The sequence below is a fragment of the Pezoporus occidentalis genome, unplaced genomic scaffold (assembly GCF_034315485.1).
Source record: "Pezoporus occidentalis ecotype Australia unplaced genomic scaffold, CSIRO_AGI_Poc_V1 ctg4, whole genome shotgun sequence".
Classification (NCBI taxonomy): domain Eukaryota; kingdom Metazoa; phylum Chordata; class Aves; order Psittaciformes; family Psittacidae; genus Pezoporus; species Pezoporus occidentalis.
The window spans coordinates 16,319,785-16,343,208 of NW_026915724.1; the positions used below are offsets into that span (position 1 = coordinate 16,319,785).

At 41.7% G+C, this 23,424-nt stretch overlaps 1 protein-coding gene across 4 annotated transcripts in view; it reads left to right on the forward strand.

The window, feature by feature from the left end:
• Positions 1-11,715: 11,715 nt before the first annotated feature.
• The window catches only part of SS18 (SS18 subunit of BAF chromatin remodeling complex), a 42,087-nt gene continuing 30,378 nt past the window's right edge, over positions 11,716-23,424 (forward strand). For 3 of the 4 annotated variants that reach the window (XM_062632802.1, XM_062632803.1, XM_062632805.1), the window contains exons 1-3: positions 11,717-11,895; positions 15,818-15,894; positions 17,189-17,273. In XM_062632802.1, coding sequence (XP_062488786.1) covers positions 11,827-11,895; positions 15,818-15,894; positions 17,189-17,273 — 231 coding nt within the window. In that variant the 5' untranslated portion in view covers positions 11,717-11,826. Of the gene's footprint in view, positions 11,896-15,817; positions 15,895-17,188; positions 17,274-23,424 lie in introns of all 4 variants that reach the window. The other variant, XM_062632804.1, reaches the window with a different exon arrangement.

Here is a 23,424-nt window from a genome sequence, read left to right on the forward strand (position 1 = left end):
AAAGTTGTTTTTCTTTTCATGTTTAGAATACTGTCATTAATAAACCAGTTGTCAGATTCTGTAAATCCTCAGCTTTTCATGGACTCATTGCTTGACATATCCAATATCTATCTGCATGCTCCAGAACTCTTTCTCAGCTAGCTCAAAACCACCTTTGCAGTATAATGACAGCTCATGAGCACAGTGGCCTGTGTTTTGGTCTGAATTCATTAGAGATGAAAGAAATCCACAGGATGTGGAAAAAAAGCAGATGGTGGCTAGGACTTCCCTGCTTTCTGGCTCTTGGGAATCAAGCAGAAAACATGAACCATAATCCAATTAACTACACTCTTGAGGCAAAAAATAGGGAATAAGAAGCAACTACAGGTAGGGACAGGAAACCAAGAAAACGTGATGGGCACATCACAGTATAGAACAATAGGAGACTGCAAAGCAAAAACACTTCCACTTGCATCAGTAAGTAATTCTGCTACTCTATTCTATGATGCTATGATTCTACTCTACACTCACCTCGGGAAAAATAAAAACTAACAAACATGCAATAATTAGGAAAGGAGGAATTAGGACTTCTTGTTACCTTCTGTCCATAAGCTTTGCGTTAAGAATCCAAATCTCAGAGCAAAAGGGGAATCGGGAGAAAGAGAATGTTAACAGCAAGAATGGCTATTATCCTACATATTAAATTATCTAAAAGGCAACTTTCCACACAAAGTTGCTTAATTAGAAACAATGCAAAGTGTTTACTTACTTGCCAATTCTAGCAGCTATGTTAAAGCCATCAACCACATTAAAAGGTGTCAGAAAAAATGGCAAAAAATACCAATTTGATCAAACTAGCATTTACACTATCAACACAGTAATGAGGAATACTTATATGACAAAACTACACTTGGAAACAAAGATAGGTCAATACAGAAGTGATATTCATTATTTAGCTTTTTCTTTGGATTTTTTTATTTTATTGGTGGACAGAGAAATGAATAAAATATGCAACAAAACATAAAACTAGTCTAAGATGTTAAAGGCTTCTTAAGCCCTTCAGTTTTTTGCCTCACAGCAAATGTGATCTTTGATTTTGCCTTCACCAAGGCACATACACTTGTAAGTCTGGGGGAGTTTTAGTCTCTTCTGCAGAAAAATTTCTCCCATTTATACATAACCAAAGTATGGAAACTATTACGACATGCTGGCATACTATCTCTCTCCAACCTTTTCTCCTACCAAGTTTGGTAGCTACTTACAAAACAGAATTAATCCAAAGCCGCCTGAGCAGTGAAGGTGCACATTACTCCTGTTGGTATAGACCAACCCACCCCAGAAGCTTTCAGCTGCCTTAGCTATACCTATGCCAGAACTTGAAAGTCATCAGTGGGTGGATACAGAGCCTGGTTATCTCTATTGCTACAATGGCCTCTGGCACACATGGGGAGCTGTGATACAGCTGGTTCATTTTGGAGGTAAGGAGAGTCTGGTACAAATGTGGTCTCAAGGGACAAAAAGTGTGCTTTGGCAATTTTGTTTACTAATGAGGAATACCCCATGAGCTCACACACTGTAAGAGCTTTCGGCAACCATTAGGCACAAACTCAGCAGTGACATTACTCCAGTAAACTGAGGTGGTAAATATCTGATTGACTGAGTACAAAGTATGGATGACACCACTTGGAGTCATGTGCCCGTTCCTTTAGCCAGAGGACTTCCTCAACCCTGCCTCTACCTGTCTTCATTTAATAATATTACTTCTACTCTTGGTCATTGCCTCCGTGACCAACCAACATATTCAACAGTTTCCCAGCAATTGGAATGGAAGCCTGAATATAATCATCCGGATTGCCCTCTTGCTACTGCTTCCTGCAGCACAGCTGCAACACCGACAGGGAGAGCTGCTAGTGTGCATAGGCCATATGCCGTGGTTGTTCCAGTCCTGCTTGAGTCAATTGCAAAAACCTGTGATCAAGAGCAAGGTATGACTCAAAATTCTCTGGTACAAAACTCCACTAATAGCCTAGCTGCAATTTGTGTTCTTTCAAATTCAGCGGATATGCGAATTTTAAGTATCTCTATCGAAAAGTGTCTATAAAAAATGACAAGTGAACAAAAGAAACACAAAGAAAGACAAAACACATCGGATGGATATTATTTTCCTGCATGAACAGGCTACAATTTCTTGCAGCAAGCATTAAGTCTTTGTAAAGCTTTTACATCTCTTGATGTATTTTGGCTACAGATTATTGTAACTTTGTTTCCAAAGCCAAGCATGCTTCAGTGACTTGGCTTGAACCTTCCTTCTGTTGCAGTTAGGTTCAGAATTCAACAACCAGTGTGAGAGACATGCACTGACTACGCAAAAACTTCTAAATATAAAATTGATTCTGCATGCAGTCCATATATGCAGTATTTACATATAAGTACTTAGATACTTACAGACTATTTATAACACACATAAAGTCGACACTTATCTTCCAAGACTGGTAGGTACCAGATGGATCTGTCTGGTGTAGTTCAAGACTCCCACTGCTATCAAAGCCCACAGTCAAGGCAGGCAATACCAAGACGTCTACATCCATTGCTTTGTGTGTAGCACCCTAGGAAAACTGAACAGTTTTGGCATCCCAGAAAATTAAAAAATTTACTGTCAGAATACACCAGGAAAGCACAAGACTGAAAAGGCTAGATGCAGGTATTCAACATAAACATTTTCATTTCCAGTCCATCAATAGCTTATTTCTGATCTTCAGACATTAGTTTGTGGTCAGTGTTCTGGTTGTGCAGCTCTGTTCAAATCACACCTAAGTAACTGAGGCAAAACAGGCTTCACTGTAAAGAAACTACTCCCTGTTAAAACCACACAGACTACAGGAGTTAAGGCTTAATGAGGTTATCCTTTAACATGATCTCAGGCACAGTTGTGAAAAGATTTGAAGGAACATCTCAGATGGTTGCAATCAGACTGCTCACAGGTGTTCTGCTAGTCTTAAAGTATTTGAAAATAAGAATCTCTATCTGTGAGTTTTACATTTAGTTTGACCTTTCACACTGCTCTCTGGTTTTGTTTTTACTTTTATATTTTTATCTCAACTCTTTATACAGTAAAAATGTCTGGTCACTGTGTTATTATTTCCAAATTGTACAATATTCACAGATCTATACATATAAGGAACAGTTGTTTGCTGCTTACCTGCTAAAGTTGCAAAGCAGTGTGTGATAGATTCTGTGACTGGACCCTTAAGAGTCAGTTTATGGTGCTGTTAATCACTATTCTGGCACCAGTAGCTAGGTCTGCATAATCATAATGGTAAAGTCATCACACAGCCTCTTTAATTAATTATCAACAAATTATTATTATTCAAAAAGGAGCAAACCATTACACCTTTTTTTGTTTTTTAGTAAAAAACTGCTGAAAAACAATGCAGATGAAGACAGGAACAAATTCAAAACAGCACACAGAGGTAGCCTTACGCTATCTGAGAAACAGGAATTTTAAGTAAATTTCAGGCCATAACAGTTTTAAGTTTGCAGAAAATTAACCTACATAATTAAACATATATTTAGCACCTCCAAAACCACATGTAAGAAGTGCCCTGCTCCCTACCGTACCACATTACACGGTTTTGGTATTGTACCACCCCTTCTATCCCACACTACCAGGAAATGGGAGTTACAGCACCATAATAGTGTGAAGAAGAGAGAGATGCTGAGGTACCTCCTTATTCTTCTTGATTACATGCTACTGTAGAAAATCCAAGGCACAGTTTCACATTTTAACTTTCCTGACAATAAAGCCAGTTGAGTAGATTCCCAATTTCCCAATTTCCTAGTCAATTATTCACTTATTGGTATAACTGCTCATTCTCCCATTCTCCCACAATTTCACCTGCTTGTGAGACCAGTGAAAAAAACCCAGCTTCAGAAAGTAGACCAGTGAAAAAACCCAGCTTCAGAAAGTAAAAGATAAATATTTAAATTTGGTTGTATCTTTTTTTAAATTGGATCATTTTGGTGAGCTGTTTACTACAAAAAGCTGAAAATTTCTTCTATCACTTGGAATCCCTATCTTGGGAGCTCCATGTTCAGCATCAGCCAAGCTATGAGCACACTGCTATCAAGAGAGATTTCCCCCATCTCCTGTCCCTCACTGCATCTTCTCATTCACTCTGCTGTTCTGCAGTTGCTAAGTCAGATCAGTGTGTTCACCCAACTCACAACTAAATTTCTTTTGACAAGCTGAGTTTTGTTTTCACCCTCTCTGAAAGCATGCAAAGAGGATGGTTTCACATCCTGGTAGCATGAGCTAAATGGAGATTGACACAAAAACTAGCAGTTCTGTTCTTTCCAGCCACTTCCATGCAGACATTCCTGCAGCTTCCCCTGAACTGTATTTAACAATACAGTTATTTGGGACAATTCACCAAAAAAAGAATTCACTTTGCATCATGTCATGAATTTAGGACTGTTTGCTTCAGTAGCGGCTTGCATGCACAGTTGGTTAGGTGTAACATCAAATTGCACCTTTGGTGGGTGGTAATGATGGCCTGACCACCAAAAAAAGGACAGTTCCATTTCCTCTCCCAACTTCTCCTCCACTCCCCCTTTCCCTCACAGAGTTATGGGATTCATACTGTTGCACACTGAATCAATTCAAAAAGTAAATGAAGTGTTTCTTATTGTTAGGTTAGTGAGTTGAGTCAACTCAAAAGGGGTCAAAGAAGTATCAGCAAGGACACCAAGTATGATGACAGTGCCTAGGGTAAAGCAGAAAGAGGAGGAAGAAGTGCCACCACCCAGGAGCACATGTATAGGAGTATTTGCAAGGGAGGAACGATATGCGTGGGTCTTCCCTTGTCTTAAAATGAAAGCAAAGAGGGTTGCGTGTTAGAAATAGGTAAACTGCCTTTGGACTACCCTAAAAAGAGGAATTTACTGTAATTGTCTGTAAGCAACATAGTAAAATAGAAAGAAAATAGTAACTGTGTTGACTTCTAGTATTCATTTTGTCATCCATATGCCTCACTGGATCAGTTATACACCTGTTTTCCTCAGTGGCATAACAGGGAAATAGCAGCACCCCAGCAGCTATCATCCCTGCAGGCCAGACTTCTCCCCATGGATGCAGCCTCCTGTTCTCTTCCTTTTTGCTCCCGCCTGAAATGAAACACAAATGCATGGGTGCAAGGAGGCCTGCATGCATGAACACAAGTGAGGAGGCCTGCAGGGATAAACAAGCAGCTCCTGACAAAACCCCAAACATAAAAAGGAAGCACACCAGAGGTAGAAGTAGGGACAGCTGATTTTAAGGAATACAGAGACACTGTCTGAGCATGCAGAAAGGGGAGAGCAACCTTAGTAAGCCTTTAGACAGTATGTCCCATAACCTTCCCATGGGCAAACTGATGAAGTTATAGACTAAATAAGTGTACAGGCTCATAGGGTTGTGGTCAGTACCATGGAGTCCAGCTGGGGGGGGGGGGGGGGGCAGTCATCAGTGATATATCTTAGGGGTCAATACTGGGGCCAATACTGTTTAACTTCATTTATGATGTGGATGATGGCAGAGAGTGGACTCTCAGCAACTCTGCAGATTTTTTAAGACTGGGAGGAGTGGGTGACACACCAAGTGTTTGTGCTGCCATTCAAAGGACCTCAACTGATTGAAGAAATAGGCAGATGGACCTTATAAAGTTCCACAACGGGAAGTGCAAAGTCCTGCACCTGGGGAGGAACAACCAATGCACCAGTACGTGCCGGGAGATGACTGTCAAAGAGCAGTTTTGCAGAAAAGACTCACGAGTCCTGATGGAAAAGGTGAATGTGAGCCAGCAATGTGCCCTTGCAGCAAAGGCCAACAGCATTTTGGGCAGTAATGGAAAGAGCACTGCCAGCAGAAGGAGGGAGGTCTTCTTTAGGTCATGGGATCAAACTGTTTGAAAGAAAATTGCACTTCACATAATTTGCACTTCCTATACTTCCTTAGTAAGTTGTGGATTTGTAAAAGTACTGTAGTCATTCAGTCATCTCCTCTGTCCTTCATGGTTATGAGTCTTGAGAAGGCAGTAATTGAAGATGATGCAGATGATGCAGAAGTGAGAGTCCCCAGCAGCATCTCCAGGAGAATAGTGTACCTCTCCATTGCAAACATATTGCCTTTCAACAGATCTGCATGTTCAGTGATTACCAAGATCATTGCTACCTTTTCTTCAGCACCTCTTGGCAGTGCCTTCTCCTGTTTATGTTTTCTGCTTTGCTTTCAACATTCAAAAAATGAGGAAGTTAGTGATGTACAGCACTTTGCTTCTGTGTCCCAAAATAAAATATTAACCTCTAAGAATTCTTGAAAAATTTCAGCTCTAAGGAGACTCAGATTACATGTGCTGCTATCCTTTATTTACAGCATACGTTCCTAGTTGCTGGAGATTCCCTTTTGAAGAATAAAATCAGGACATGGAAAGATTTTCTCACTGCAGCCGTTGCACTTACTCCCATCAGTGCCAACTGCTGAACCCGCTGTGAGTTTCTGTAGTCTAAATATTTATATTTGCAGACTAACATGACAGATATTAGAAGTAAAAATTTAGCACTCCAATGATTATTTTTTCTGGATTTTTTATTGCTTTTTTCTGTTTTGTTTTTTTTTTATTGCTCCTCTGGAATATATCAGAGCCACCAATATCCTTGTAGTGTGCATATCTGTATGGGTCCTTTACACCAGAAACAGGCTTGCATTTCAGGTGCTACTTCTTATTAATATTCTACATAGTAGCCAGTGCAGAATATAAATGACAAAACTGAGAAAAAAAAAACACCCAAGAAGCTGACAGAATAAATTGAAGACAAATTTATCCTGTTAGTATGATCACTTTTAGGAAGATAAAAAAGCACCATTTACCCTAAAACCACTCTGATATTGTTGTGTATTTTGATAACAAGTTATTGTTTTTTAAACAGAATCATAGAGTAGTTGGCATTGGAAAGGACCTTAAGGTCATTCAGTTCCAACCCCTCTGCCATGGGCAGGGATGCTTCACCCTAGACCATGTCACCTAAGGCCCTATTCAACCTGGCCTTGGAACACTGCCAGGGATGGAGCATTCACCACTTCTTTTGGCAACCTGTTCCATAAGCTATTTTCAAAACTATTTCCAATACAAGCATTTATGTAGGCAGACCTTCAAGGGCAAGCTCCATTTTGCAACAAGGTGAATTAACACAGACTGGGCACACAGGACATGCCACTAAAGTTATGAGATTACACCAGGATCAGCTGATGAAGAAATACTATACCAGAAATTGCATTTCTTCCCTTTGCTGTCTTCCTTTTTCATCTACCGAAAGACACTCCTTCCTTGGGACTTGCCCTGTTACCTGATTGCATTGCTGATGTTACAAAACACGTGTGCGAACACCTGTTGGTTTTTTAGTTAAAAGATGTAAAAGTATTCTACCCTGAAAAAGAGGCTCAAATGCACCCTCTCAGCCTATTAACAGGATAGATCCTGAGCTATCACAGTAGAGAACATGGGGTTATTTTTGTCAACTTGAAGTGAATGCACAAAATGAGGTGCTGTCACCAACATGTTAAAGGCTTTGCCTGAGAAATGTCTAACTCTCAAGAACTAATCACAACTTTCATGAGAAGACCTTTAGTCGAGCAGGTTTAAGCAGATGGTGCTACCATAGCATTATTTGCTGTCCTCTTTGCTGTATATATAGCTTTGTAAATGCTAAGTTTGAATTTTTCATTTTACATGCAAATTTGAAAATGTTGATGAATCAGCATTCTGCATTTTCCCACTTATGGATGGGGAAGTCTGTGGCTTCCTTCTCTTACTTCTCTCTCCTATTCCAGGGAATTTATGGAAACTCAGATAATAAAAATGGCAAAAAATACAGAAACTGAAGATCACTTACCATTTTTTTCTCAGAATTGTTGGAAGACTGGATTGCTGCAAATATTATAGGTTTCTCCAAAACTAAATGAATTTATCTGCAATGAGGAATTCTGACACAATCCTGAGAGGACTAAAATTGTTCTGCTGTTAGCATTTAATTTCAAACAAATAGCTTTTGCTAGGAACTAAATGTTAATGTTTTCCAGACCCTAGTCTCAGGAACTCTATCTCTACCTACTACTTGTTACTGACAAATATGAGTTGGAAACATGATGAAAATATCTTGGAAAAGGACCCATCCTCCTCCCTCTACACACTTTTCTCCCCCCCGTAATATGACATACTCAAATGCACATCAACAAAAAAAGACACTACACTGACAAAAGTTGGAACAGAGCTGGAAGAAACATATTTCATTTCAGACTCTTGATGATGGTCTAGATTTATGCATCTAAATTACAATTAAATAATGTTAAGGTTGTGAGTAACTCACAAGAGCAAAGAAATGTGCAATTAAAGAGGAAATATACCATATGTCCTTTGATATCTAGGCATATTGCAGTGCATTAAGAAAGTCATAAAAGAGACACCCTGTTGTGGTTATGTGTTCTGAGACATGTGGCCCATTTCCATTGCAGCTATCTATTTCCCTGCTTGTATGCATCTGTGCCATCATTTAAATGTTGATTCTGAGTGTGAATTTCCCTTTCCATGGTAAAAGAAAAGGGAGCTGCAGTCTTTTTTTCAACATTTCTTTAGATCTGTTGCTATTTATGTGTGTGGAGGTCAAAAATGAGAAACATATGAATGAAAAATCATCACAGAGGGAAATTAATTTAATCATCAGACAAAATTAGGCAAGGAGATGGTTTTAATTACTACAAATTAATGATCTTATACCTTCCTCTAAAAATTGATGCAGTTGAATCTCAAACACTGTTCTTCTGTATTTTGCATGGAAGTAGGCATGTGCTAAAAAGTTTCACATATTGAATTTGTATCATTTTAGGAAATACAATAAGAAGTTACTCCTTTAATTTTAAGGTTCGTCATCTGTGGCATCCTTCAAGCCTATTTTTTTTCCTCTATGCAAAACCAACCTGAAAATGTGGAAGAATATGATGGAACATTCAGATTGATAGGACAAGGGGGAATGGCTTTAAGCTGAAGGAGGGTAGATTTAGATTAAACATTACAAATAATTTCTTTATTATGAGGGTGGTGATGCACTGGCACAGGTTGTCCAGAGAAGCTGTGGCTGCCCTATTCCTGGCAGTGTTCAAGGCCAGGTTGGATGGGGCTTTGAGCTATCTCGTCTAGTGGAAGGTGCCCCTGCTTATGGCAGGGGGTTGGAACTGGATGATCATTAAGGTCCCTTGAAACCCAAACCATTCTAGGGTTCTATGATCTTAAAAGCAGTATGTATGTGCCTGACATCGTACCCACATTGTGTCAAACGCTGTGATCACCAAGAAACCCCAATGTGAAGTATTTTATAAACAGTGGTTGGGTAACCAGACTATGAGAGCAAGATGTTAGACTTGTGGGAAGAGGAAAACATTTTGGGGAATTCCCAGTGTTCCAAGTATTTCATGAGAATATGCTTGCCATCCAGTTGCTGAAGATGCCTGCAGCCTTGGGGCACTTTCAGACATGTCACCAGCTCTCCAGAGCCAAGTATATACTTCTGCTGAAGAAATAAATCCTCCTAATTCTATTTGCAACTGGCTAGGAGATGGTACCTCTGATTACATACCTATTGGGCCATGGCTGTCTTGCATTTTTCATTCCTATGATTCTTTGTTGTTGTTTGTAGTAACTAGAAATAGTATCAGTTTGAGCACAGAGCTATTAGGGCAGTTATCTTATAAGTTCACTCCAAGATCCTACCATAATAACCATGAATCACCATGAAGCATATCAACTTTAGAAAAAACAGGTTTCTTCAACCCTTTCTTTTTTTTTGCTTTTGATTCCCTACAAGTGGAATAGTGATGATGATGATAAAGTGTGTGTGGGAGACAGAAAAAAAAACCCAACCAAACAACCTACTAGTCCAAAAAATGGTCCCAGATACCATGGTGATGAGTGAAATGGTTAGCAACACAGCATAATGGATATGCTGGCATCATTCCTCCTCCTTGGCATGACGTACAGTGCAAGGACTGGGTGAGAGACCTTTTCTGGAGAGGAGAGCAAGCCAAATTAGTATCACATCAAGTCAGGGTCCTGTATAATCTGAAGAGACAGGGCAGAAGCAGTGCCATTTTGGTAACAGAGAGCATCAGGCCCAGGTGGTGGGCCTTTGGAGAAAGGGATGCTGTAGGAATACAGGAACAGCTTGGAGCCAACAGCCTGGGAACTGGCTGTCGAAGAAAAAAAGCAGAGGGTGATGGGCGGTCTCAGTATATCCTACAGCAGCAGAGCTAGGAACAGTGATCTTCATGGGGCTAGGGAAAGGAGCCAGCCTAGGAACAGTCTGAGGGGAGAGCATGACAGTTGGGAAGCAGCTGTACAGCCACGGGGTGGCCATGGATGCCACTGACAAATGTGTGCTGTAATCAGAAGGGTTAAGGCTTGAGGGAACAGCCAGGGACTTCAGCCAGCAATAGCTGAGAAACAGAACAAGCAATGCACTGAGTAAGGAACAAGATTCACTTTTTATGGTGTTGTGTCATGTTACTGAGTAGTGTCCCATCAGCAACAGCAGCACATGCCTCTGTGAACTGCGAGAGCGGAAAGCAGTTTACAGAAGGCTACAGCTTGGAAAGGAGACAATCCTCAGGGCTTGTAGTGAGGCACTTGAAAAACATACAAACCGAGAGCAGGGGATGTGCCCAGGAACAAGCAGGGAGTTAGAACTGGATGATCTTTAAGGTCCCTCCCAACCCAAAACATTCTATAGCTCTACGATGACGCTTTGAAACTCTCATCCTTGTACAGAACAGTCTGACTTTGCAAACCGACACTGCCTCCAAAGGCCTCACTGAAAAAAATCAAGGCAGGTTTTTAGCAATTTCAGCGTCTATAATTTAATTTAAAGTTGCAGCAGTAACTGCTTCTCCTTACACCATCTCGTACTCATGCCAGGGAAGCTGCAGCAGCCGGGGGCGGTAGGGAAAGCCGCCCCACACCCACGAGCGCAGCTGCTCCCCTCCAACTTTCCCTTCACAGTTTGTTTCCCCCCACCTGTCAGCGTTGCCAACACAGGCGCTGCTGAAGGAACGGCACCGCAAACGGCAGAAGCGGCAAGGGCGGCAGCAGCACCTCCCCCGGCGGTTAGCACCGGGCCCGCGCCTCCAAGCTCCCCTCCGGGGCGGGGCGGGGTGGGCCGGGCCGGGCCGGGCGGTGCCTCACCGAAGCCGCAGCCGCCTCCACCGCCCGGCACCTCCCTCAGGTGCCTCCCTCAGCCCCGCCCCGCGCGGCCTCCAGAGTGCGCTGCCTGGGTGCAACCAACTGCCGCTGCGGGTGGAGGGGGGAGGAGAGCGCGCCGCTCGGCACAGCCGGAGAGCGTCCCCTGTAACGTGCGCTCCCATCCCCCCGCCGGCCGTACCACTTCGCTGCCTGTCCGGCTCTGAGGCGCGTGGGGCAGGAACGTACCAACGCTGACAGAAGGAGAGGGGTGGCCACGAAAGTCGCGTGACAACTGGAGGTCACGTCTAAACGGCGCGGCTCCAACTCGCGGTCCCGTTGTTTTAGCCGAGCGGTGCAATGCGGCCAAGGTCTCACTGGGCTCCCTCCTGTCAGTGGAAAGTGGGAGGAGCAGCTGGTCCTTCCTTAACGCTTCCCCGGCGGGATGGGGATGGGCCTTCCCGCTGGGCCCCCGGCCCCCCTCCCGCGCTCCGCGTTCTTCCCGGATCGCTGCCGCCTCCCGCCGTTGCTGGGTGCGCGGGGCGCGTGAGCGGGCGGCGGGGGCGGACCCTCCTGGTAGCGGCCAGACATGTCGGTGGCGTTCGCGGCCCCGAGACAGCGGGGCAAGGGCGAGATCACGCCGGCCGCCATACAGAAGGTGAGGGCCACAGGAGAAGAGTGGGCCGGGCCGGGCCGGGCCTGGGGGCTGCAGCTGCTTCCTGCCGCCGGGCCGCCCGGAGAACGGGATGGCGGCGGCACCCCGGAACGCCAAGGCCCCGCCGCTGGGAGGTGGGGGGCGGCCTGACCTCGTTGCGTTGTGGTCGGGGCAGGGGACGGCCCAGCCCGGCGGAGGTGGTTGACAAAGCGCTGCTACTCTGCACTTTCGCACTTGTTCGGCGCTCTCAGGGCATGGGACGCGTGGAGGCCTTGGAGGGGCCGATGTTTCTCTCCTGTCCCGAGCGCTCGCGGGGCGGCGGGCGTGATTTAACCCGTAAGGACTCAGCCTAGCACCGTGGGGAACTGGAGGAGTGAAGTAACTCTTTCCTTTGAGGCGTGCCTAAAAACCGGACTTCAGCCGGGGTGTTCCTAAACCCTGCCTGACCTGGGGCTCAGCCTGTGCTGAGTGCTCCCAAACTTGGTCCGTCTAGTTTTAAGGCTCCCCCCCTCCCAACCTGAAGTGTTATTAAAGAACATTATGGTCGGAGCCAATGACAGCGGCTCCGGACGACTCCATTTAAGTTGTTGTGGGAGGGAGCAAGTTAACTCCCTGAAGAATCGAAGTAAGGCATGTACAGGATTTGTAATAATCCAGGTTCCTTCGTATTGGCAGAAGTGAAGGAGTGTGTTCAATTGTAACTTGGTGATATTTGGAAACTCAGTTCAAGACTTGCGCTGTTACCACTGTAAATAGCCATGAATCAGACAGATGTCAGATTATTGCAAGCTCCTGTGTAAGAGCCTTTTGGGTCCATGTAGCTAACCTCTGATCTAGCAAAGAATGAGTGCCTACAAGGTGGGTGTTGCGGGTATCGGGATGTTAAAGAAGACCCTAGAGTTATAAGAGACCTGCAGGGTACTGAAGCAGAAGTCAGTGTTTGAGAAGTGTATATGAAAAATACATACCCACTGGGTATAAACCTGCCTGAGGGTAGTTGGTAGAGACTTCTGGTCACTGGTGTGTGTATGGAGAATGCAGACAATTAAGTTTTTCTTGGACTGTAGTCAAACCATTAATTTGATGGTGATGTGCTAGCAAAACCCTAGGATAGTTAAAGCTGAAGAATCTTTGTAATGTACATAAGCTGTCATAAGCCCTGGAGGTGTCTTCATGCAGCTGGAAACTGAATTCTCTTTTGGTGGTAGGTGTTTATAATTCTTTCAGAGAACTCTTTCAGTTTTCTATCAGAAGCTGCTTGATCAAACCTGTATGAAATAGTGCCTGTAGCTTTGTGTAGGATATAGTTGTATTCCTTCTTGTTTGTTTTCCTCTTGGCCCCAGCATTCCTTTCCTTTTTCCCTTCCCCCAAGAGGTCGCACGTACATAGCTGCAATAAAGAATGCAACCAGCTTAACTGGCCTTCTCAAGGTTTACCTGTCTGCTAAGCGTTAAGTATGTGCTGCCTTCCTCTGGAACGTAGGAGACATTCTGAGGAGAGCCTTGATTCAAGGCTTCCTTTGTAAGTGCTGTGCTAGACTTTGGTATCAGAAGTGTTAGCCCCTTTTTCCTTTTTTTTTGTGGTAAAAGTGGCCATTGTGTTGCATGTAAAATTTGGTGAATGTGAAATGTGTCTGTGTAGCAGTGTGTTCATGAGTTGGAGCTAGATCTTAAGGTCCTTTCCAACCCTAACTATTCTATGGTTCTATGATTCTTCAGGATATGCAACTCTGCTTAGTTTCTGAGGCTCAGACAGCAACTCAAAATGCTGCAGTTCTTTCTGTGTTTAGTGCTTAATAATAGTGTTTCCAGATCCAGTAGTTTTGGGCAAAATAATTGCTCAGGGATTGTTCTAGTCAGTTCTTGTGAATTACCGGTTTGACTTTAGGAAGTCTTCACCAATTGGCTCATTCTTACATGGATAGAAATCCTGGACAGACTGACTGTGTAAGGTTTCCAACTCCATACCCTTTTCGTAGTGGAGATGGATTAGTCAGAAGAAGAAGAAAAACTTTCAGTACTTTTTCTTTTTTTTTTTTTTTCCTGCATAGAATTTGTTTAGGTTGGATTCCTTGAGAAAAAAGATGATGTAATGACACTATTGTGCTTTCCTTATTGAAGCATGAGGATTTTGGCAAGTCTCAGCTGTGTGGGGAAGAGTCTTGGAAGTGATTCCTGCTAGTTTTGTGAAATTCAGCAGCTGAGTAGAGTAGCTTTTCCCCTGGGAGGAAGAAAAGGGATAAATCAATGCAAACTTTTTCCATTTCTTAGAATCATAGGGTGGTTTGGGTTGGAAGGGGTTGGGGCAATTCCAGGCACAGCTGCAGGTTGGGTGGAGAAGTGATTCAGAGCAGGTCTGAGGAAAAGGACTTGGGGGTGTTGGTGAATGAGAAAATGAACATGAGCTGGCTTCAGTGTGCACTCATAGCCCAGAAAGCCAACTGTATCCGGGCCTGCATCAAAAGCAGCATGACCAACAGGTCGACGGAGGTGATCCTTCCTGTCTGCTCTGCTCTTGTGAGACCTCACTTGGAGTATTGTGTACAGTTTTTTTCTTCAACATAAAAAAGACATGGAGCTGTTGGAAAAAGTCCAGAGGAGGCCACGAGGATGATCAGGGGACTGGAGCACCTCCCGTATGAAGATAGGCTGAGAAAGCTGGGGCTGTTCAGCCTGGAGAACAGAAGGCTGCGTGGAGACCTCATAGCAGCCTTCCAGTATCTGAAGGGGCCCTACAAGGGTGCTGGAGAGGGGCTTTTCATTAGGGACTGTAGCGACAGGACAAGGGGTGATGTGTTCAGACTTAGACAGGGAAAGTTCAGGTTGGATATAAGGAAGAAGTTCTTTGCTGTGAGTGTGGTGAGGCACTGGCACAAGTTGCCCAAAGAAGTTGTAAATGCTCTATCCCTCGCAGTGTTCAAGGCCAGGATGGATGGAGCCTTGGTTGACATTGTCAAGTGTGAAGCGTACCTGCCCATGGCAGAGGGAGGTCCTTTCCATCCTTAACTATTCCATGATCAACTAGTTCGAACTCCCCTGCCATGGGCAGGGGTGCCTTGCACTTTTAGTTCATCTGACTTGGATAACTTGGCTGGTAGCTCAGATTAGCCATGGTTCTGCTGCCTCTTGTCTGATCAGAATGCAGGAGAATGGTTCAAAAGACATGAGTGGGGGGGATATGCAGCCATAGGAAACCAAACACTTTTTTTTTTTTTTTTTCCCCCTCTTTATGGAGCTTGAAACGCCTTGAATTCATGAGCTTTTTGTAGAAAGAAATGAGATCTGTAACTTCCTATGATTTTAGAACAACTTTTTTTTTTCTTTTGTCAGAAAATTAATTCATATATGTTAATATTCCTGGACAGTTCTTAAGTATAATAGATCTATTGTGCACATTATACAGGATACTTATAAAATGCAGCTTAATTAGAGATTCTTAAAGCAAATATGGACTTTCTTTCCAGTGTGTTTCCTGGAAACAGACCTGTCTGGTAAGCTCAGTTTCTACCAATGACAATTTCAGTGTCTTTTCATGTTAAATTTATGAACATATGCAGGCTTTGGAATAAAAAGGGAAATTTGAGGAATAAGTTTTTAAGTAAATTCTTTGTAGAGATCAAAGATATGCAAAACTTGGAAAACTTCCTAAGAACTTGCTGCAGAACAAGCATTGGTATTCAGAGGGGAAGTTTCACAAATGTAGCTCTAATAGTGATAAGAGACCCTTAAATTGAAATCTGTAAAACTAATTGGAGGGGGGAAATGGGAGCAAATGAGTGTTCTGTGTGTAATTGATTAAGTAGAACTTTTTGGAATATTCAATTTTGGCTATTTATGAAAGCTCTGAGGAGCAAGATTTAAACTTATCTTCAGTTCCTTTCCACAAAGAACATGAAACTTACACCGAACTTCTTTATCGTTTCAGATGTTGGATGAAAATAACCATCTTATTCAGTGTATAATGGACTATCAGAACAAAGGAAAGACATCTGAATGCTCTCAGTAAGACCTTAATCCAAATCTACTGTGGACTGGGTGAATTTCCATCTAGATAACTGTTCTTGATTTGTTTAGTTCACCTTGTAGGGGAACTGTACTGTGAAGAGCAGAAAAGTATTGCTACGGATATTACACTTAAAATTTAGGGGTGTTTTTGTTTGCCATATGACTGTCATTTCTGTCACTTTTCAGTGTTGCAGCTTGCCTACTTCAGGTTTGTTATGTGATGCTCATAAAAGTGGGGACTGTATACCCAAGATCTTTTTCGTCAGTATCATCATTACACTTTGGAAAAGAGGCAGTTTTCTTTTCAAACATTGCAAAATCATGTAGGGATGGACTTTCTTCCTGACAGCATGTTTGAAAACCACCTTCTTACCACTTGCCCAAGAACAAACCAGCTTGTCTTAGAGTTTGGCTTGCAGAATATCTTATGTAGTCTTACTGTCTAGCGTGGTCTCTAAAGAGTGATCCGAGAGAACTGTGGAAGGAGTGAATTACTAAGAAATACTATTTTCCAATTTTTTTCTGGCATGGAATGCTTATGTAATTTGACAAATACAAAATCACAAATGTGGCAGACAGAGCATCCCAGTATTACTTGAGTCCTTACTAAGAGAACCGGGAATTGGGAGTAGGAGGGGGTCATAAATAGTAGGTATTTTTGCTTTAAGTAGGTGCTTCTATTGTAGCACCGTTACTATATTAAGCTGTTTGCAAGCCTGTAGTGATGTATTTGTAGTCTGTTCCTGCTTTCAGGGTTATTTTTGTGACTGTGGAATGGATGTGGAGACTCCAGAATGTGGTTCTGAAGAAGAAAAATCATTGGTTCCATAGCAAACTTCCAAATATCAGGGTCCTCCTGATGAAATGTTTGCACTGTTCTTGCGCACAGTTCACCTTGATCTAGATACCATGTATCTGGGGGCATATTCCCAAGTGTTTGTGATGGCAGTGACACCATACAGACACAGACAAACTCCATGTCTCTTGGTGACTTATTTTGGGGCAGGAAGTGAAATAGGTAAGAACTGTCATCCAGCTTTAGATTTGTCGTAAGAAAAGAGAAGTTGTAGAAAAGATAAAAGCACAGATTTGGTGGAGACATTCGGGAAAGACTGGGTAATAGGTAAATGTGAGGGGAAAAGGCTTTTCATTCTTAATAATGGTACTCATGCAAGTCCCATGAATCTTGTTTTATATAGGTAACTTTATTTACATATATAGAATTAAAGTAAATTCTGATGTTGCTGCGTTTATGACTTAGGATCTATTTTGCTGTTGTTTATTTTGATAGGTATCAGCAGATGCTGCATACAAACTTGGTTTACCTAGCCACTATAGCTGACTCCAACCAGAACATGCAGTCTCTACTACCAGCAGTAAGTACAAAATAGTGCAAAAGTAGGGAATAGATTTCATTTGGGTTCCTGGAGGGGAAAAAAAAAACCCTAAACCAAACAGAAGTGTTTGAGGTAATGACCAGACATTTGGCCTCTGATTTACTGTAGAGTGAATACATGATGCAGTGCCTCCTCATGCTGTATTTGGAGTAATCTCACTGTTAGGTCTTGCTCAAAATCTGACTTAACTGAAGACTGTTACTGTGAGTTAACCATGCAGTGCACGTTTAATCTGGTCTGCCTCATAGTTAATGTAGTGGTGTGGCTTTTGGCTTCTACAGCAGTACTCTGTTTTTACCTTTACACTAGGGAAAGGTGTTTGGGTATGGAATTTCTTACTTTTTTGTTTTGTTTTGTTCCCCCCCCCCCCCCCCCCGCCCCGAATATCACCTATTCTTTTGCCTCAGTGGAATGGGGTTGGGTACATCTTTGTCTGCTTTTCTGTACTCTAGGTGAGTTTCATTCTTTGCCTCTCTCTTCAAATAGAAAGCAACACTTTCTAAGGTGGATAATGATAATATACAAGGTACAAGGTTGTACAGGCTTAACCTGAAACACTGCATCACTTTACAAATGAATCATTTCTTGGATATTACTTGCTATCTTTTTTAAATCTGGAATTCCCAAACTCTTTAGAAGATACCTCAGTTTTTTCCTCCTTTCTATTGTTTATGCAGCAGTAAGGAAAAATACAACAAATGTTAAAATAGCTTGCTATTTGTTTGCTTTTTGTGTTAATCAGAAAGCTTGGGGAGTTCATTGTGAGTAACACAAGGAAGTTCTTTGGTTTTTAGTAATAAGACTTTTCTTGAATTAATATAGTCTTGATTCATTTCTGTAATATGAAGCTAAAAAGAATGTCTATAAAACAGCCATTCCTAGATACTAGTTTTCACCAGCTGAAATTGAATTACTTTTTCTTTGGTCTCTGGAGAAGTGTTCTCCAATCATTGCTACTAGCAAAGCATCCTTTCAAGTTGGTACCTAGAGGACTACAGAAACAGTGCTTCATTATATCCAACCTGTTGTGCCTGTGGAGGTTTCTCTTTTTATAAATCCATGCTTGTAGTGGGGGGAAAAGGGGGAGGGGAAGAAAAACCTTTAAGAGGGCTGTGTGAATTACTCAACTGATACGTTTTTTGGAGGCTTAATTCATATCCTGGTTCTGATGACAACTGGAAATGAATTTGACCTTATCCTAGTCTCTGGTGAGCAGCCCAGTTCTTAAGGTTGAATGTGATGACATTCTCTTCTTAACAAAATGAAGATAGGGCCAGGGAAGACTTTTGCAGATCAGGACTGAAGTGCGTTTCTGATCTTGAATGTAAGTAATGAGAAAATAGTGTAGTGTGTCTTTGTGTGTGGGAGGTGGAGAGTCCCCTTTGGACAACTGAGGGGGAAATAAAAAAGTAGCTTCATGATTTTCCTTTGAAACTTAAATACAGAGTTAATTCAGATAGATTTTTGTAGGTGCTCTGACCTACCAAGTCAAATAACTCTTTGAAGGTTTGCCTGAAATGCGGTAATATAATAAAATTACATTTTTTAAATGTTTTTAAAACTGTTTTCCCAACAAATTTTGGTCAGAAGGATTTGGGAACATGTGAGCGACTGTGCTACTGTCTTTTTCAGTGCAAGGTAAACTGCTTCAGACCCTTTTCCTTTATTGGATTTCTGTTTAAGAGCTGATGAGGCTCAAGTTGACTTGCAAGTATTATGTTTCTGTTCACCATGCTTCTGTGTCAGCTGTTGAACAGTCTTAGTAAATTCAAGGGTTGTGGGTGGCAACAGTTAGATATGGAGCAAGATACTGTGTGTGTAAACATCTACTGTTTTTGATAGTAAAATACATGAACTTCATGTACTACCGTTGCAGTTCCCCACTTAACATGGAAGAGCTTGGGTCTGGATAAGCTTCTGAAGCTGGATTCTGTCTGATCAATACATATCTGGAAGGTTGTTCCCCGAGAAAACTACATGTTCTCTTTTGTTTAAATTTTCTTGTTGTTTTAATTAGGTAAATATACAGTCTCAAGAAATTTTGTAACTTTAACTATTGCTTCTTATAAAATATTCTGTGGTAAAATGAGGTTGAAAAGGGAATTATGCTGTTAAGATAGCAGTCACACTAAACAGAAGACCTAAATGATTAGGGTCATTGAATTTTTAATATAAGCTAAAATGGCTTGAGCCTTATGATAACTTTGTTGTACCCTCTCACAATACTACTCAGACTTAATGCAATATATTGTTGGGGAAGAATTTTTGTAGTCAGCTTCAGTGCCTCTCTCCACATCTTTTAGAATGTGCTATTCTAAACAAGTGACTGTGTATCCTTCCTGAAACTGTGATATTGCCTGGAGAAAACAAGGTAGATCTTATGCTAAACAAAAGTATAGTGAAACAACTGTGTTATGCAGAGAAAGGCTTCTATAAAGGGGGCCTGCAACTGAGGAAGAGGTGAAACAGATGAAGCAAGCATTGCAAGGTGTGGGAGCTAGAAAGACTTTGAAACTCCAGTGTCATAACGAAGCTTCTGCTGTCTTTGTATGCATCATAAATTTAGAGTATTAAATTAACGACTTCAGGGGTAAGAGTCCTTCCTTCTCATCAGAAGAGGTATGAGGTTAATCTCCATGAGTCAACCACTCTTCCCTCGCCCATGTGAACAGCAGCGTTATTGGGGGCAGGGCTGTTTTGGGTGTCATCCCAGCTGGCTGAGAGTAGTGGCTGAGTCCGTGTATGGAGTTGATGAAGCTTTGTGCAGCTGCTTTCTGAGTTACAGCAGGTAGTCTCTTTCTTGGAGAACAATTAAAAGTCTGTTTACTGCCCCCATATGGGATAAGCTAGCTTCCCCCAAAGGGCTAGTATGGTGAGGAACACAACACTTGCATTCTTTTGTTTTTCATTGGTGCTACTTTTAAGGGAGTCTCTTTGAACTGTAGAGACCAAAAATGCAATGTAAGTTTTTCACTAGGGCTTCCAAGAAAACCTCCAAAAAATAGGAGGGAAGTATTACGTGCATGTGTTTCTGAGCACACTAAATCTCAAACTGCAGAATCGGCATCTCATCCTCCTGGACTTCTATTTATTTTTTGTTTTCTTGAGAGAGGGCGCTTTAGTGGCATTAAAAAGTACTTGCAATCTATTGAATGGGGAGAGGGGGGAAACCAAAACAATGAAACCCAAACACCCATCCAAACAACAAACTTTTCCACTTCGACATTTTCCCTCCCCCATGTGTCTTCATTTTGCTAAATCTGCATGAGAAAACAAATATGACCATCACTTTATGGGAAAAGTAGAAGAGGTACTTTGTCCTGCCTCTTCATTTTGGCATTAGTTTTAAAAGAGGCAAATGTTGAGGTCTGCAGGAATGATTTGATTAGGAACATTTGTCTTGGTTCCTTTAAACACAGAAAAAGTGTTTTTTCTTTTCCCACTGTTTTTCTTACATAACGTAGCTTCCCTACTGTCAGCATGCAGGTCACTTGCTTTCAGTGTGTATTTCAAGAAGGTGATAAAAATAAACACCTGCGATTATTGCTGACTTCTTATACTAGTTTTCCTTTACATTGAAAGTGCCAGTTTCTTACAGTAGCAAGCTAAACTCTGTGTGTGGAGTGAATTCCAAGGTAACTGATTGTGTCAGAGTTGTAGAGACACCTGCACATCACATCCAGAAAAGAAAAATATGCCTTACCTTTAATAGCTTAAAATAAAATCTGCAAATAAAACTCTCATTGCTGAAGATAAGAGGGACACTAAATTAATAAAGTTCTTGTCCAATTATGTACTAAATGCCTGAGAAAGTCTGGTATCTGTGGTAGTGTCATGGTTTAACCCCAGCCAGCAATTAAGTACCATGTAGCTGCTTGCTTACATCCCCCACCTTCCAGTGGGATGGGGAGGGGAACTAAGGGGGGAAAGCTCAAGCCTGTTGGTTAAGAACAGTTCTATAATGGAAATAAAATATATTAATAATTGTAATGAAAAGGGAGATGACAAAAAAGAGGGAGAATAAAACTTGAGAAGTGATGCCCAATATCCTTGCTTAGCCCCCTGCCGACTGGTGACCAGTGTGTCCCTGAGCAGCGATGGAGTGGCTCACAGCCGATTCCCCCTGTTTATATGCTGAGCATGACATTCTGTGGTGCGGAATATCTCTTTGACTAGTTCAGGTCAACTGTCCTTGCTCTGTTCCCTCCTCCCTGGCAGAGCATGAGAGACTGAAAAGTCCTTGATCAGGGTAAGCAGTACTTAGCAACAACTAAAACATCAGTGTGTTATCAGCATTATTCTCAAGCTAAAACCAAAACACAACACTGCACCAGCTACTAGGAAGAAAATTAACTCTATCTGAGCTGAAACAGGATAATTTAGCAGAAAGTATGTTTGGTATCTGCCTTCCTGCTGATCACAGCTGGCATTGGTCTTTAAACCTGTGGTTTAATTTTGTGTGTATTGAATATTACTGTGTTGATTGAATTCGTTTTGAAGTAGATACACAAAGCAGTATGATGTATTAGCGTGCATTAGTCTTTCTGAACAGAAGTCCATGCCAAATTGAAGATCAACTACTTGTAAATTGAATTAATAGAGAACAGAGCAAAAGAAAGGTTGAATGTTTCCTGTCAAAAGGCAAGTGAGCTATTAGTCAGAAGTGGTGCTTTGATTTTGAAGAATAATTGCTCTGATTAAATGTTTGTTAAACAGTTTTCAAAAATCACAATAATTTCTAAAGGCTTTTAAAAAGAGAAACATTAGGTAGCAGATTTTTTTGAGAAAGGAAGGAAAGGTGAGGCATTTATATATGCCATCGTATGTGAGTACACTCCAAGGAACTTTCCTGCTGCTCTTTAAATGTAGAGTCTGCTGGCAAGTAGAGCCACTGTGGCTGGGATGGGTAAAAGAACTAAGCTTCACATTCCTGTACTGTTATTAGAAACTGTCAAGCCAGAGCAAATCCATGAATGATAAAAGCTAATCTATTTGTGCTTGCATCCTCCCTGTAGAACATAATTTCTTAAATTATTTCTTTCTCCAGCTCTTCATACTCTACCTTTTTATTTGCTATTTTGTTTTTTCATCAGAAAAAAAATATTCCTGTGTTTTGTGAGCAAGAAACGCATGGGATAAGCCTCCTTTGATAATAGTCTCCAGCCCCCAGTTAGTTTGGCTTTGTCACTACAAAATGGGAAATGTGGACATTTAGGTTCATGTTGTAGTGCCACTTTACTCCAAGAATTCACCCTGACTGCTGTGTTAGTAGTCTCAGATACTCAGCGCTTTGAACGAAATGGTAGATAAGACTTTTCCTGAAATTGTGCAGTACTAGGGGTCTGTTAAAGATGAAGTTTAATTCTTTCTTGCTGTCAGTAGCCTAGTTCTCAGGTATGACTGCAATAACCAGTTATAGAAGCAACGTGTTATGATCTAGCTCTCAAATCTAGTGTATCCATATCACTTAATTGTCTTCACTCCAACGCTGGTATGTGATCATCTGCATCCATTTTCCTTCTTTGGGTTTTTTCATGATATTTCACTTCCGAGCACTTAGTGAACACTGATGCCTACATGTTCATTGTATGTGTGCAGTTTTCTGGGCCAACAGTGTCATCTGCCTTTAGCAAAAGAATTGGGTATGCTGCATTTTTAAAAGAGTTTTCAGATTGTGCATCTTCAGTTTATCCATGTATGCCATGGTCTTGTAATAAAATTGCTTTCTCAAGTTGTTCATTTTGCTCCAGAAAGGCTTTTAAATGTTGGAAAGAAGTTTGGTTGTTGTTGGACGAGATTTCCTTTTGATAGTAATGGTTATGCTGACATAATAAGAGCTGTACTCTCATCAGTTGTGGTTCTGCTGTGTGATATTTTAAAGTTGTATTATGATCCAGAGAAGCAGTCCAGATGAATTAGGTGTAAAGCAGGATATTTTCATTCTGGATTAGTGGACATTAACTGCAGAACTGTGTAAATGGCTTTGTTGGCACAGCTGAAAGGATACTATTGGGAAATGGGGAGCACTGGAAGCTTCTGAAGCCAGCAATTCCATTAAAAAAAAAACAAACCTCAGAATATTGGTCTTTAAGATGTTAGCATATTAGAAGTGAATTCATAGACCATTAGC